The following is a 16,074-nucleotide window of genomic DNA, read 5'->3' as shown; positions in this document are numbered from 1 at the left end:
CCAAAGGGAAATGATACCAGGAAGAAATCTGGAAATTCAGAAATGAAGAAAAAGCAGTAGAAACGATAAATGTCTGAGGATTAAAAGCAAAACTCTGCGCTGCACTCGCCGTCTGCAGTGGCCCACACTCTAGTCTGCGGAGCATGCCTCTCTCTGAATCTGAGGAAGTCTACTTCTTACCTATCAAAACAAAACAAAGCAAAACAGCTCTAACACTGCCCGATAAGTTTTCAACATATGGTGAAGTAATACATAAACAACTATTAAACAAAGGAAGGGTGAAGGGATCTGTATTTTTACATTCCACTTGAAGTAGTAAAATATTGATTCTAAACAGATTATTAAAAATTAAGTATGGTTATGGTAACCTAGAGCAACCACTCTACCAGGAGTCTTGGCTGGTTACTTCAGAAAAACAAGCTGTAGTGTTTCTCAAACTTTCAATCACTTGGGATCTTTAAAAAGGCAGATTGCGTAGGTCAGGGCTAAGGTCCTGACTATTCTCCTAACAAGTTCCCAGGTGCTGCTGATGCCATGTGTCCAAGGCCCACATCTGGGAGCAGCAAGACAGCCAGGTAACTACTCAAAGAGCTCTGCATTCCACCTGGTGCTCTTACTAACTTTACGACATATGTTTCAACTCAAAACAAATTTATATTGTTCACATTTGTGGCGATAAAGTCAACAAGAATTTTATTAAGAACTCACGGAATACAAAACCTGATCAAGTGATTTGAGAGAAAATCACAGATTCTTCCAAAAAATAAAAAGGCTTTTTAAAAACTAGATTTTTAAAAAATATCGATTAGAAATTTTTAAATATTTTTGTTTGCACTCTTAGTAGATTAACTTTGCAAAAGACAGACCCAAAGTACCATGACTTAAGTGTTTAAAATGCAACTATGTGAACTCCAACCCAATTTTAATATAAAATGCATGATGCAATTTACCTGATAGCCACGCACAAGCGTAGTCTGTAATTCTTTTAAAATATATTGTAGATAATGCACACCCAGATCCTCTATTATTTTTGCGAGGGTACTACGTGCAATGTCTCTGATTTCCTGTGCTCTGTTCTTGAGGAGGGCACACACTTTCAGCAAAATACTAGAACATGAGTTGAAAATCTAATTAGCAGAAACAAATAAAAATACAAATATTCTTTTGTTTCTTAATTACTCATAATCCAAATTATTCCAGTTAGGATTCTGAATTATAGCAAACTGTGACAGTGCTTCTAACAAAAAAGAAGAACCAATTTCTGATTTGTCACATAACATACCTTGGCAGATTAGTTTCCATAACTTCTCTTGGAAGGGACTGCATTAGTTTAACCATGGCAAAAGCTAAAGGAACTCGAACTACTTCCTCATCATTCACAACCTTCGATTTTATGAGTTTGTGTTCTTCGTCTCTTTTAGTCTGTAAGAAAATAAATAAACTGAAACAAAAATAAATGCATTAGGGACCTACCAACACTACAACCTTGCAGCTGAAAAATTATCTACCAGTATCAAAATGATCATGAAGAAGGATCATTACTCCCTTAGCTGCAGGAGAGGAATCTGAAGATGAGGAGATAAGAGAAGGAAAGTGAAATGTGAAATGTAGAAAAAAAGAAAATCCAAAAGCTGATGTCAACCCATGCAGTTAGGAGCCTCAGTCTGATAAGGCCCCACAGACACCTGAGTTCAAAAAGACCTGCTGGGTCCCAGACAGAATGATTACCGTAGATGCCAGGCATTTATGGAGCCTGGGCAGGATGTCCCCAGTTATGGTTCCTTGGATATTTTTAATTGTTCTCTCCAATTCTTCTTTATTCCGAGGAAGGAAGGAGATGGACTTTGTGATACACTCAGATTCCTTAGCCACTGTCCCTTCATGATCAGCTGGGTCAGGGTTTTCTGGCTCTTCATTCTTGTCCAACAAAGTCTTATTACATTCATCCTCCTTCTCGTCCTCATCCATATGCTCTAATTCCATGGCTTCGTGCTCTGGCAACTCAATCACTTCTGTGGTATCTATGTTTAGTAAACAACAAAAGTCAACTTAAATAAAGAAACAACACAGTTGTGTTAAGTAGTCTTTCCTACCAACATCTAATAAAAAAAAGATCACCAACTACAAGGGCACGATAAAGACTGAGGAAACAGAAGTAAATGAGAGTGTTATGGCTCTTCACTTTCTTACAATTTAGTCTAATGAGGAATAGAGACAAGTAAACTGATAATTATAAAAAAGAGTGGAATAGCAAGTACAGGGTACTTGAGGAACACATGGGGAGGCTGGGAAAAAGGAGGTTTCTAAAGCTTCCAAAGTACTGTGGTTCAGTTCAGTTCAGTGGCTCAGTTGTATCCAACTCTTTGCCACCCCATGGACTGCAGCAAACCAGGATTCCCTGTCCAGCACCAACTTCCAGAGCTTACTCAAACTCATGTCCATTGAATCGGTGATGCCATCCAACCATCTCATCCTCTATCATCCCCTTCTCCTCCCACCTTCCATCTTTCCCAGCATCAGGGTCTTTTCAAATGAGTCACTTCTTTACATCAGGTGGCCAAAGGATTGGAGTTTCAGCTTCAGCATCAGTCCTTCCAATGAATATTCAGGATTGATTTCCTTTAGGATGGACTGCTTGGATGTCCTTGCAGTCCAAGGGACTCTCAAGAGTCTTCTCCAACACCACAGTTCAAAAGCATCCATTCTTCAGTGCTCAGCTTTCTTTATAGTCCAACTCTCACATCCATACGTGACTACTGGAAAAACCATAGCTTTGACTAGACGGACCTTTGTTGGTAAAGTAATGTCTTTGCTTTTTAATATGCTGTCTAGGTTGATCATAGCTTTTCTTCCAAGAAGAAAGCATCTTTTAATTTCATGGCTGCAGTCACCATCTGCAGTGATTTTGGAGCCCTGCAAAATAAAGTCTGTCAGTGTTTCCCCATCTTACTTGCCATGAAGTGATGGGACCAGATGCCATGATCTTAGTTTTCTGATGTTGAATTTTAAGCCAACTTTTTCACTCTCCTTTTTCACTTTCATCAAAAGGCTCTTTAGTTCCTCTTTGCTTTTGCCCTAAGGATGGTGTCATCTGCATATGTGAGGTTATTGATATTTCTCCTGGCAATCTTGATTCCAGCTTGTGCTTGCTTCATCCAGCCCAGCATTTTGCATGATGTACTCTGCATGTACGTTAAATAAACAGGGTGACAATATATAGCTTTGACGTATTCGTTTTCCGATTTGGAACTAGTCTGTTGTTCCATGTCCAGTTCTAACTGTTGCTTCTTGACCTGCATACAGATTTCTCAGGAGGCTGGTCAGGTGGTCTGGTATTCCCATCTCTTGAAGAATTTTCCACAGTTTGTTGTGATCTACACAGTCAAAGGCTTTGGTGTAATCAATAAAGCAGAAGTAGATGTTTTTCTGAACTCTCTTACTTACTTTTTCGATGATCCAACAGATGTTGGCAAAAACCTACATTCTTGAGCATGAAAATCATAATGGCAGCCAACAGGGCTCATGCAGAAACGTCCCTTATTACAGGATTCAAACTGGGCAGTGTGGTGGGGCAAATCCAGACCTGTCTCTGCTAACAAGCCATGACTACAGTCCATTAATTGAACTCTTGTGAGCTCTGGATTCTTCACCAGTAAACTGGAGATGGTTTACTTGCAAGGCTATTATAAGTATTAAATGTGATAAAGTCTCATTTCTGACACTTCACTGACCTTAATAAATGACAGCTATCCATTAGTCTTTGTTTTGTTTATGTGCTGTGCAGCTTTAGGAAAGTTACTTTACATCTGAAATCTCAATTTCTCATATAAAAAATATGGAGTAACTAACACCTAAGGTTCTAGTAAGATTCTTATGAAGACAAATGAGAATTTCTGTGTAAATAACCCATAGCTCAGATTTTTGCCCCGTACATTTTACACTGGACTTCTCTATTGTTAAACAAGTTTTCAGAATAATATTCAAACTATTCATTTTAACTTCTTCCTGACTCATTCACTGGTCACTGCTACAAGAGCAGAAAAAGGGGAGTTAAGCTAAATTTTGTCATCTTTAATTCATAATAATAAATAACAGAAGAACAGGAAGGAAATTTGGTTTAAGAAAGTTTAAAAAACTTACCCTCTTCATTCTGAAGTTTTCTCATTTGTTCTTCAAGAGTTTTGTGGTCAAAGTGGAATGCTTCTAACACTATCACTAGCAAACTGTTAAAAAAATTTCATAGAAACATTCATTTGATTAATTAGTATCATTTGACTCTTAAAAGGAAAGTTAGACTTATAAAAATTGAAATTACTTTTTCCTATTTTAGGTAATTTTTTACTTTAACAAATCTTAGTATCACCTCATTGATACAAATTAAAAGTAATTTGGGATTATAGAAAGGTTATTTCAGAAAAGAATCCAAATTTTACATTTCAAAAACAAAACAAAAATAAGAAGTTTGGCCATACCTGACACCCAACTTTTGATTGATCTGTCCCGCCTGTAAGACATGAATGAAATGTTTCAAGTAGTACACGTATGCTGACCAAGAGAGATGTTTGCAAACAGCTCCAATAACTTCTGTGGCAGCAATGGTTATATTTTCATGCTGTAAAACAAATCAAGAGCATCAGTAAGAATAAGTATTTGCAAATAAAATACACATACACAGCTAACTTGGTACAATAAAAATCTTAGACAGCAGGTGATCAGAAATTATAGAAAGGAAAGAATGCCCAAACTATGTTAAATAGTTTTCCTCTAGTTCTGGAAAAGCTTCTGTCAATTTCAAATGATATCTTCCTTTCATTAAAGGCTTTAACACATTTTAGACTCTATTTCACTCAGACCTCCTTTATAGGTTCAAGCCTACAAGTGTGAAGTAAATTCAAGGTATAAAAGTTGATAAATGTCAAAGTTAACTATAGATTGCACTGTTGAGCACTCATAAGAACAATGCTTTGGAGACAACTCTTTCAGATCTCATGAAGAAGAGAAGCTAGATTTACTCTCATACCTTAATGAGGAAAGTAGAGAAAAATATATGAAACAGTTTTCAGACTTTGGACATCAGTGTAGGATAGTGACCCCTGAGAGAAAGAAAACAAATGAAAAGAGCCTTATAACTACCCTCAGTTGATTGTGTGGGGATAACTGTCAGGCCATAGCACAGGAGAAGAAACCCCAAAAGAGACCTGTATCTCTTTGAGTTAAGGGGTCAGAGTTGAGGCTGTGGAGCTAAAGTCCATAGGGCAGAGTACCAGAGAGAAGAGTTCAGAGAGAAAAGCTGCCCAGAGAAAGAGCCCCTTAAGCTTCAGCTGAGAATTGACCAGTACACTCTGAATAAGGAAGAGATGAGAAGAGAACTACCAAAAAGGAAAAGATGCAACAATCATCAAAGACCATACAGGGATGAGAATAGTTCATGTTCCTCTCAGCCAGAGTGAAAAACCTCACGATACACGGAGTACTGGGTATTCAGGTACTCAGAAGGTTAGTACCTCAGTGGTAGGTTCAAATGAGCATCACACTAAGAGCTATTCGTGCCTAACAGAGCTTAAAAGTGAGCCTCAAAAGGACCAGACTACTTACAAGTAGCCTAACTGCATCTGAAAACAATTCTCAGAAATACTTAAAAGAAATACAAAAATACCCAGCACACAGCAAAGTCAAATTTATGATGTCTGGCATCTGATAAATAATTACCAGGCATACAAAGAAGCTGAAAAATAAATCTAATAAGAAGAAAAATCAAACAACAGAAGCATAGAAATGACACAGATGACAGAGCCCTGAAAACAACTGATATAACTGTATTGTATACGATTAAGAAGGGAGAGGAAAGCACGAGCATGTTATGGGGACACATGCGAGGCATAAAAAAGGCCCAAATTGAACCACAGAGATGGAAAAGACAATTCTGAGGGAAGATATACTGGATGGGATTAACAATAGATTACACATGACAGAAGGAAACACTAGTGAATGTGAAGACACAGTAGTACAAAAATGAAACCAAATGAAACCCAGAAGGAAATTAAAAAGCCTCAGTGAGTTATGGGCATGGGACAATTTGGAATAGCCTAATATATGATGTAATCTCCAAAGACAAGCTGCTACTGCTGCTGCTAAGTCATTTCAGTCGTGTCCGACTCTGTGTGACCCCATAGATGGCAGCCCAGCAGGCTCCCTAGTCCCTGGATTCTCCAGGCAAGAACACTGGAGTGGGCTGCCATTGTCTTCTCCAATGCATGAAAGTGAAAAGTGAAAGTGAAGTCGCTCAGTCATGTCTGACTCTTAGCAACCCCATGGACTGCAGCCTACCAGGCTCCTTTGTCCATGGGATTTTCCAGGCAAGAGTACTGGAGTGGGGTGCCATTGCCTTCTCTGAAAGGCAAGAAGGGGGAACCAAAAATATCTTTGAAAAAGTAATGGCAAAAAATTCAAAGTCTGACAAAGACTACAAATCTATAGATCCAAGAAGCTCAACAAACTCCAGGCACAAAACAGTAAGGCACTAAGGCACCTGATAATCAAATGGCTTAAAACTAGTAATAAAGAGAAAAATGGGTGGGGGGTGGAGGGGGAAAGATATGCTCCACTCAAAACAAAGGATAACTTCTTTTGGAAACAGTATAAACGAGAAGTCAGTTCAAAGTATTCTTAAAGTTATTAGGGAAAAAAATCCAAAACCTGTCAAACTAGAATTCCATACCTAGAAACACTATCTTTCAAAAACAAAGATGAGAAAAGACAAACAAGAGCTGAAAGAATTCATCACCAGTAGACCTGCACTACAAAAAATTTCAAGAAAGTCTTCCTATCAGTAGTAAAATGATACAGGGTGATTATCTGGACCCACACAAAGGAATGAAGAACACTCGGAATTAAAAACATGGAAACAAATACAAAAGATTCTTTCTTTAGTTTTAAAGATCTCTTCGAAAGATAACTGATGGTTTGAAGCAAAAACAACAGTGTATTATGTGGTCTAAAGCTAACATACAGATAAAACTTATGAAACAAAAAACAGCACAAAGATAACTAACAGGCCAACAGAAGTAAAATAAAATCACTAAAAAAATATCCAGTTAATCCAACAGAAGAAGAAAAGGAGGAAAGAGAGGAAAAAATGGGACAAATAAAAAATAACAAGATCATAGATTTAAACCCAACCATATTAATAATCATTAAATGCAAATGGTCTAAAACTAATCAAAACGCAGAAACACTCTGAGTAAAAATGCAAGATACAGCTATATATACTACCTATAAGAAACCAACTTTAAAAGTAAAAGTAAAAATCACAAATAGGTTAAAAACAATAGAAAGGTATACCAAACCAATACCAACCAAAGCTAAAACAGTTTATTTTTTCTACCTACACCTCCTTCCTGTTTTACTGCCCTCTATCTCTGAGGTGCTTACCGGCTCCTTAAACTGGAATTTAGGGACTCATTCTTTTACCTACTTAGGAAATTTTAAAAAAATTCTTTAAACATCCTGAAAATACAGAAGAAACCTATCCTTGAACAAAATCATAAAATCAAGTCATAAAACCTGCTATTAGGTCAATTAGACTTAAATATTCATTAAGTCTTTACCATGTGCAGGCACTGTTCTTAGGCACTGTGTCAGCTGCTCAGTTGTATCCGAATCTTTGTGATCCCATGGACTGTAGCCTGCCCGGCTCCTCTGTCCATGGAATTCTCCAGGCAAGAATATTGGAGTAGGTTGCCATCTCCTTCTCCAGGGGATCTTCCTGACCTGGTTCTCCTGCATTGCAGGCGGATGCTTTACTGTCTGAGCTACTAGGGAAACCCATTCTTAGGCATACGTAGTATAAATCTGAAGACATTCTGAGTTCAAATATAGGTTCTGACTGTATGTTTCTGAGAAAGTTATATAACCTCACTTATTCTCAATTTATTCTCCTATAAAATAGTGGTAACAGTCCCTACCCCATAGGGTTGAGTTGCTGTGAGGATTAAATCAGAATTGTGCCTGTATCTGGTATAGTGCTGAAGAAAGGCAGCTATTGTTTTATTTCATTTCTTATGAGCCATTTGGGAAAATAATGAGAATTAAGGCCTATGATACAAAAATAAAAGTATGACATCTTGGTGATGTGATCATTTCTGTGAAAGGAAATATTCTGTGGTTAGCCTTTGTGAGCTAATAATAGTGAACATAAAATAATAGCCACCGTTTTTACAGCATGTGCCTGGCACAATTTTAAGGGCTTTTATAAGATCTATTTTTTAAAGAACTATTTTAAGTCTCTTAATTATGGTGAACAACATCAGTATGGATGCCACCAGCCCCACCCACACTTTGCAGAAGCTCTGTCACGGTACAGGGAAAAATTTACTGGCTTCTACAGCTAACGCCCTACCTTGAGCATTTTCTCATCAAAAACTGGTGCCATAGCATAAGGCATGATGTAATTCTGAAGAGATTTAGAAGACAGCACAACTTTGCCTTCCATTAGTTGTTTTGCCAGTTTCTTCAAGGCTCTTGCTCTTCTGTGGATCTATGAGTTAGATAAAATATAAATTAGTTACTGAATGAGCTCACCAACAATCAGCTCTATTTCAGTATCATATTCCTCTTTGAAAAAAAGATTAAAAGAGTGAAATACAGTCCATGTGTTACATGAGCAAACACCTGTGCCTTGATTTGTTTCCAGAGACATAATGCATAGCATTTCTTTACCAATGAATCCTAGAGCATTTAAACTTCTTAGCAAATGGCAGGGAAAGGTGACACTATTATTATGGCTTGTGATACCACCAAGCAAACAAGCATGTCCTATGCAAATCTGATGACCACAAAGACCAAGAAATGAGAAGCTCAAAACTTTCTGGAAAATTAAAATATATCTTTTAAAATGAGAACCTTTGAAATGTTTGTTTCAAAGACAAGGGGGAAAAAAAAACAGAATTGTCTTCTACCTGAATGTGCTTCATATTCTCAAAGAAGTCCATTTCTGGATCATGGCAATCAGTAAGCTGAACCAAGTCTTTAAATTCTGGTTGATTTGGAAAGGTTTGAATTAAACAGGAAAGCAGTGTGGTATAATCCTGTTGAATAGTCTGCAAATATCAAGTTAAGAAAAAAAAATTTTTTTTAAGAATTTGATTAAATAATACAAAGAAACACCAAAGAGTCATTAAATTTTTTTAAAAAGTTAAAACATTCCCAATGTAAAAACAAACTACATAAAATCAGAAATGACTGCTCTCTTCTCCGTTCCCACTCCCCTGTTAAAAGTCTGGTGAGTATTTATACAATCAGGTATTTTAATTAAGTGTACTAAGGTTGACTGCTTTTCCACAAATTATAGCAGAAGTGCAGGAAAACAAACAAACAAAAAACCCACAGATAACAAGTACTTAATTGCAAACCTCAATACCTCTGTCTGGCTCTTCAATCCTTTCCTCAGTTTCTCCAGCAGAGAACGATGAATGATTTCTCTATATTCTTTCTCTGTGACATTCAAAGCAGCAAGCTTTTTGATGATACTCATCAAGCACATGCTTGCATTATCACTTAAAGACATGTCTCCTAACTGGACACAGGAAAAAGCCCAAATTATACTGTGCAATACCTGTGATATGGACTATTATTTCCCAATGAAAGAGCTTGTAACATTTAGCCACTCTTCTGTATAAAACTCTCTACTAAGAAATGTCCCACAGGCCACTTCACACTTAACGAAGAACAAATACAGGGGTGTGAGGAACACAGTAAGTGACTTGGAAAAATCATGCTTACTGAGAAGGGCTGGTTATTTGAGAAAATACTATGGTATGTACTTTTGTAAAATTACTGATTTTGTCTTTTGAAATTTGGTATTTTATACATCATGGGTTGTTCCCCCCCCTTTTAATTGAAATATGAGATACAGTTTTTAATTAGCTTTATTTCTCAAGGCAAAGAGAATAAAAGGTTCCCTAAAGCCAGTTTCAATATTCAAAATGAGCCATTCACTTAGAATGACAGAGTAGGCTGGTATAATTCTAGTTAGCTGCTCCAGAGCTCCTCGTTTATAAAGAAGGTAGGTTGTAAGTGTAGAAAACTATTCTCAACTATGCTAACCAGGCAGTGATTCAGAATCCCTTATGTTGAACTCTGATATATGAAGAATGAGCCCCAAATGGGGAGATTACTTTTTCCTCTATTACTTAATCCTTAATATTTGACAAATAACTATAAAATACCACAAAAGATTACTGATACCACTACATAGTTAACTATTAAGCAAGGGTTTCATTTTCCCTATTTTTGAAATTTAATTCATTTTAGCAACATCGCACTTAATATATAGCTCCAAACCTTTTTATTTCTACTGTATCAATAAAAGAGGGAAACTGTCAAATAATATAGCTTTTTAACTTAAAAAAATTGATATTTAACTGACACACTATGAAATTTATCCTTTTAAGTTGTATAATTCATGGTTTTCAGTATATTCCAAAGGTTTTATAACCATGACCACTAGCTAATTATAAAAAATTTTTACCATCCCCAAAGGAAATCTTGTACCCATTATAATATAATCACTCATTCCTCATTTCTTTCTCCCCTCACAGCTCCTGATAACCACTAATTTATTTTCTGTCTTTGTGAATTTTCCCATTCTAATACACAGCTTTGACTTTTCAAAGTGCTTCCACATACATTATTTTTTTCAAAATATCTGCCTTTCATATCATAACAGTATGGTCTTTGCTAAACTAAATATTGTGCAACTAAAAGAAATTTTATACTAAAAATCCCATCCCCCCCAAAAACCAAATTAAGAAATTAGGTTATACGGCTGTACTGTCAAAACAATAAAAAATAATCCATAAATTTTTACTGTAAAAAACCTACCTCCATGTTATAGAAACAATTATGCATAACTGGGATTAGGTAGTTCATGTCTACAGTTTGCATCTCTTTAATGTAAGAGGTAATGGTCTGGAATGCCGAGAAGCGAACATCAAAGTTGATATCATCAAGATGTCTTTGATCAAAGGCGTTAAGCTACAAGAAATGCCAGTGAAACCATATAAATGAAGGTATATAAATCTTAAATAAGGAAAACAATAATAGTTTTGAAGCAAAAAAGACTTAAGATTTTCTTTCTTACCTTGACAACATCAGTAATATATGTTAATCCACTCTCAAAATCAGAAAGGGTCTAAAAGGAATGAAAGCAGTGTTTTACTAGTGAATACAACCTTAACTTTTCTGCTCCCCACAGTATATTATTAGTGAATACAACCTTAACTTTTCTGCTCCCATCCTCTTTGATTCCCTGCCTGCACTCAAAAATACATGGAAACATCATATTGGCACCAAGAAAGCTGCTAGTATACATTCCATGTCATAGTGATCTTTTGAAAAAGGAGTGATTTAGGATAAAAATGAGTATTACAGACCTGGAAAACTGTACAAAGTAACTGTCTTGACAACTTGTTCTTAATAACTGAGAAGAGTTTTGCTAGAGGCTTGAGGAAGCTTGTAGGCTCCAGACAATGTTTCAACAGGTTTTGTACTGTCACCAGAATGTCAATTTCTGTATCCTTAAGAAATAATAACATTGAGAGAAATCATATTTCAGTAATTCAGAAAACTGGTCATGTTGGTTTTAATATATTACAGCACAGAAAACAAATAAACATGTGTAACAAGTAGTAGTAATCAGAAAAGTTATTTTATGGTCTTTTAAAGTTCTTAACATTTTAACTTGATCAAAACCCCATAACAGTGCCCATCAACAGTTTCTTCCTTTAGTTCTAATAGAAAATATACATGGTTTTAAATCATAATTTCTTCTATTTTCTAGTCAAAAAAGAAACAAAGAAAATGAACTTGCTGACAAAAAACACACACTTTCAGTTGTGCAGAAATGCGTGGTCTTCTAAAGCTCAATTACTACATGCTAAGAGTCGTTTAGTATAACTACTAAGGCTTTATAAATGAGTGTTAGAAATGGGGAGACTCTTTTAAAAAATAAAGTCTAAACTAGGGTTTGAAAATCATACCAGAGACTCTCAGCAATGTGTGAATATATGTGAATATGAAACCAGTTTGACTTTTCATTCAGTTTGCCATTCATATTTAAGATCACTATCATTCACATTTAAGATCAATGCACACCTCAGGTTCCAGATTTGTTACTGATCAAAGCCGGGGGAGGGGGGGGGACCCTGAAACAAATAAGAAGCTAAACAAAGGAAAACAAAGAGGTGAGACTTTTACTGTAATAGTAGATGATGAAGTCTTCACTTTCTTACCTGCCCTCATTCCTTTCTGTCCCAATTTTTCTCCCCTGTTTTCAGTTTTATATTTCTTTATGAAGTCTTCTCACAAATACTCTGAGACAAATATGTCACAGACTCTAACCAATAAAATTATTTTTCACAAATAAACCTAATAATAAACTGTCACTTCAAAGATAAATAACTGCTGTGAATTCATACCTGAGCAACACTGCCACGGTAGAGGAATGGCAGGAGCAGTGTAATGAGCAGAGAACTTTGTTCTTTTTCTTTTACAAACTTGCTGATCCTGGACAAGGAAAAACAAATGGGATAGGTAAGGAAGATATATAAGATAGGAATATTTCCCAAGAAGGTAAACTTTTTGTAGAAAAACATCAGCGAGGAAAGACCCAGGTAGCTTGTAACTATGTGAACATGTGTAAAAAGTTTAATTCAGTTTTTGAAGACTGCCCACTCTCCTTCCATCTTCAGGTTGGTGGCTACCGTTCCACTGTTCTTGTGACATCTGATTGTGCGCTGTTGCTGCTGCTGCTAAGTCGCTTCAGTTGTGTCCGACTCTGTTCGACCCCATAGACGGCCTCCCACCAGGCTCCCCCGTCCCGGGATTCTCCAGGCAAGAACACTGGAGTGGGTTGCCATTGCTTTCTCCAATGCATGAAAGTGAAAAGTGAAAGTGAAGTCGCTCAGTCGTGTCCGACTTTTAGCGACTCCAGGGACTGCAGGCTCCTCTGTCCATGGGATTTTCCAGGCAAGAGTACTGGAGTGGGGTGCCATTGCCTTCTCTGGATTGTGCATTGGTAATCGCTTATTTTGCAAGGAAATAACATTTTTAAGTGTCGAGATTCGTTTTAGGCTTTATATACATTTCAACTTAACTTCCACAAAAGCGATATAATATAGGAATTATTAACCCCACTTTGCCCAGAGAAAAGTGAGACTCAGAGAGACTGATGTCACACAGAAAGGAAGTGGCAGAGCAGGGCCTGAAAGACCCTGGTCTTCCTGGTGCTAATCATCATCATCATCTCACTACCACATAGCCTATGATAAAATGTAATAAATATATTTGGTATGGTTTCCCATTCTGCGTAAGTTAGAAATACACTAGTATAAACAAAACATTTAAAAGAAGTTCCTGGAAGATTTAACACATCATTTTCTGTTGTTGCTGAAAGTAACAAAAAAAATGAACTTTCAACAACTAAATCCTGTAACAATTTAGAGTTTAAGATATAACCATTCTGGGGGAATTGCCTGGTCGTCTAATGGTTATGACTCCGTGCCTCCACTGCCGGGGGCAAAGGTTTGCTCCCTGGTCAGGAAACTACGATCCACATGGCATGGTCCATCCCCCCACAAAAAAGACACAATCATTCTGTGCATTCAGATTTACCAACCGGACACTTTATAGAAATCACAGTTACCTACTACCAGGTCTACTAGTATATAGAGAATTTTTAAGAAAATCTTTAAAAATCCTTATAAGATCTTCACTCTTAAAAAAAACAAACATAGCAACCTGCTCTTTTAAGTTAGTTATTTTTATCAATCCCACTAAAAAACTACAACTTTATGATCTCACATAATGCAAAATCCTAATTGAACAAAATATGCAAAGGCTAATAAAGCAAATCTATTAGTCTACCTTAGAATTTTGAAAACTCTGTTATCTTTTATAATAAAGACAGATGCCATAAAAAGTCTATTCCAGCAAAGAAAAAGAATTCTACATAAACTGAAAACTGGAGGACATTTAAAATACTGAAACCTTTTTAGGTTTAACCTAAAACCTTTAACCTAAACCTTTAACCTTTACCTTACCAAAGCAAATGAAAAACCAAATATAATTTAAAAAAATGAAAATCACAAGTTGTAACATTACCTTTTAAGAACCAACAGACCACTTACTTTGAAAGAATGCCAAGTTCCTTACTGACTTGTGCTCTATTCTTCTTCTTTTTTAGCTTTTCTGCACTTATTGTGGTTTTGCTGAGATACTGGAGAATAGCAGGTACATGAGGTAGAATTAATCGTCCTCCTGTTGTGATAGACTCTGAAATATAGATAAATGTACTGATTTTAATTAACTACACTCTTAAAAGATAACTATACAATATCTTCTCAATGCCAGAAAAGGCAGGCACTCAATTACCATGAAAATTTCATACATTTCAACCTCCAAGATTAACTAAATTTCTTCTTAGTTAAAACATCTATACTATTGTTCAGTCACTAACTCATGTCTGACCCTTTGCATGTGGCATGCCAGGCTTCCTTTATCATTATCTAAATTGAAAATCCGATATGAGACCCTTGAAGTTTTATTTAAACCACTTTCAGTAGCACTAAAAGACTGTTAGGATAATATGGTAAGAAGAATTCAGAGACATGACAGTGGAAATCATTCGATAATGTCCTAGAGGACAGTTGAGCTTTCTGGAGAGTAAATACTCTGAATTTCTAACTACTGCAAAGAAGATTCAGTTTATGTAAACTGAATTATTAAGTATTTAATTAATCTAGGTATTAATTCCTAGAGAAGAGAAACTCTCTTAATAGCTTAGATTATCTGAAGAATCAGATTCTATTGACTTTTTCACTCTGAAGGTACAAATGATACCTCAAAAGTAGAAGAACCCTTTGCTCTGTACAGCTTACGTACCATCTGCACTTTCTGTGTATACACATCCTGTCACTGGCAAGCTCAAAACTGCTTCTGAGGGTTCAAAATCTGGAAGGCTAAGAAGGTCGTCGGCTATTTCCATCACAAGACTAGCTGTAGCTTCAGAGAGGTTTTTTGCTGAGAGAATCGCAAAAACATTGGTCAGGATATCACATTCTGGGTGCCCAGGTTTCTGTTTAGCCACGAAACAGAAATATCTGCAAGAGGAAACATTGAAACAGTCACCTTCTTTCTCAATATGTTTATTTCTAAAAACATGTTCCTTATGGATTTTCAGTTTAATGAAGATATATGTGTATGTGTGCAGATGAATGCTAGCTAATGAGCTCAGAAGGGAAATTACTTTAAAATTTAATGGATTATAATTCTAGGCACCATACATTGTATTATCTTGACACTTTATGTATATTTCTCATATTATCTTGGCACTTTATGTGTATTTCTCTTTTTATGTATATGTTAATCTTCGTAACATCTCTGTTATGGTGGTATGCTTATCTCTACATTATAGATGCAAAAACAGAATTGTCCAAAGCCACTAAGCTAATAAGGGGTAAAACTGAGCTCTGAACTGCTAGTTCTAAGAGAAATGTACTAAAGACAGGCTATTTTTCAATTATAAGCCTTCTAGAATGTGAATGTTTACGCTGCTCCTGCTAAGTCACTTCAGTCATGTCCGACTCTGTGCGACCCCATAGATGGCAGCCCACCAGGCTCCCTAGTCCCTGGAATTCTCCAGGTAAGAACACTGGAGTGGGTTGCCATTTCCTTCTCCAATGCATAAAAGTGAAAAGTGAAAGTGAAGCCGCTCAGTCGTGTCCAACTCCTAGCGACCCCATGGACTGCAGCCCACCAGGCTCCTCCGTCCGTGGGATTTTCCAGGCAAGAATACTGGAGTGGGATGCCATCGCCTTCTCCGGTGAATGTTTATACACTCACATAAAAACCAATGCACTACAACATGAAAATTAGGAATACAGACCACAGGTCAAATAAACACTTGCTGATCTAGGATATGCAACATTCAGACTAGGATCATTTGTGAAAGGAAAGGTGATGAACACATCCCCAATAATGAAAGCCTCAAACAATGCCCCGGAGAGCGGGGAACAC

The 16,074-nt window shown here is 36.6% G+C and overlaps 1 protein-coding gene across 2 annotated transcripts in view; it reads right to left on the bottom strand.

The window, feature by feature from the left end:
* Positions 1 to 16,074, bottom strand: part of UTP20 (UTP20 small subunit processome component) — an 86,387-nt gene that overhangs the window by 22,287 nt on the left and 48,026 nt on the right. For both annotated transcript variants that reach the window (XM_061417059.1, XM_061417062.1), the window contains 14 exons: positions 14,941 to 15,158; positions 14,187 to 14,331; positions 12,477 to 12,564; positions 11,433 to 11,576; positions 11,141 to 11,191; positions 10,882 to 11,034; positions 9,419 to 9,574; positions 8,958 to 9,098; positions 8,399 to 8,536; positions 4,473 to 4,612; positions 4,141 to 4,223; positions 1,729 to 2,021; positions 1,283 to 1,422; positions 951 to 1,107 (listed from right to left, as the gene is read on the bottom strand). In XM_061417059.1, coding sequence (XP_061273043.1) covers positions 951 to 1,107; positions 1,283 to 1,422; positions 1,729 to 2,021; positions 4,141 to 4,223; positions 4,473 to 4,612; positions 8,399 to 8,536; positions 8,958 to 9,098; positions 9,419 to 9,574; positions 10,882 to 11,034; positions 11,141 to 11,191; positions 11,433 to 11,576; positions 12,477 to 12,564; positions 14,187 to 14,331; positions 14,941 to 15,158 — 2,047 coding nt within the window. The remainder of the gene's footprint in view (positions 1 to 950; positions 1,108 to 1,282; positions 1,423 to 1,728; positions 2,022 to 4,140; positions 4,224 to 4,472; positions 4,613 to 8,398; positions 8,537 to 8,957; positions 9,099 to 9,418; positions 9,575 to 10,881; positions 11,035 to 11,140; positions 11,192 to 11,432; positions 11,577 to 12,476; positions 12,565 to 14,186; positions 14,332 to 14,940; positions 15,159 to 16,074) is intronic.

This window comes from Bos javanicus, chromosome 5 (assembly GCF_032452875.1).
Source record: "Bos javanicus breed banteng chromosome 5, ARS-OSU_banteng_1.0, whole genome shotgun sequence".
NCBI lineage: Eukaryota > Metazoa > Chordata > Mammalia > Artiodactyla > Bovidae > Bos > Bos javanicus.
Note: the sequence above shows the minus strand (reverse complement) of the source record. Positions and strands in the feature narration are given on the sequence as shown.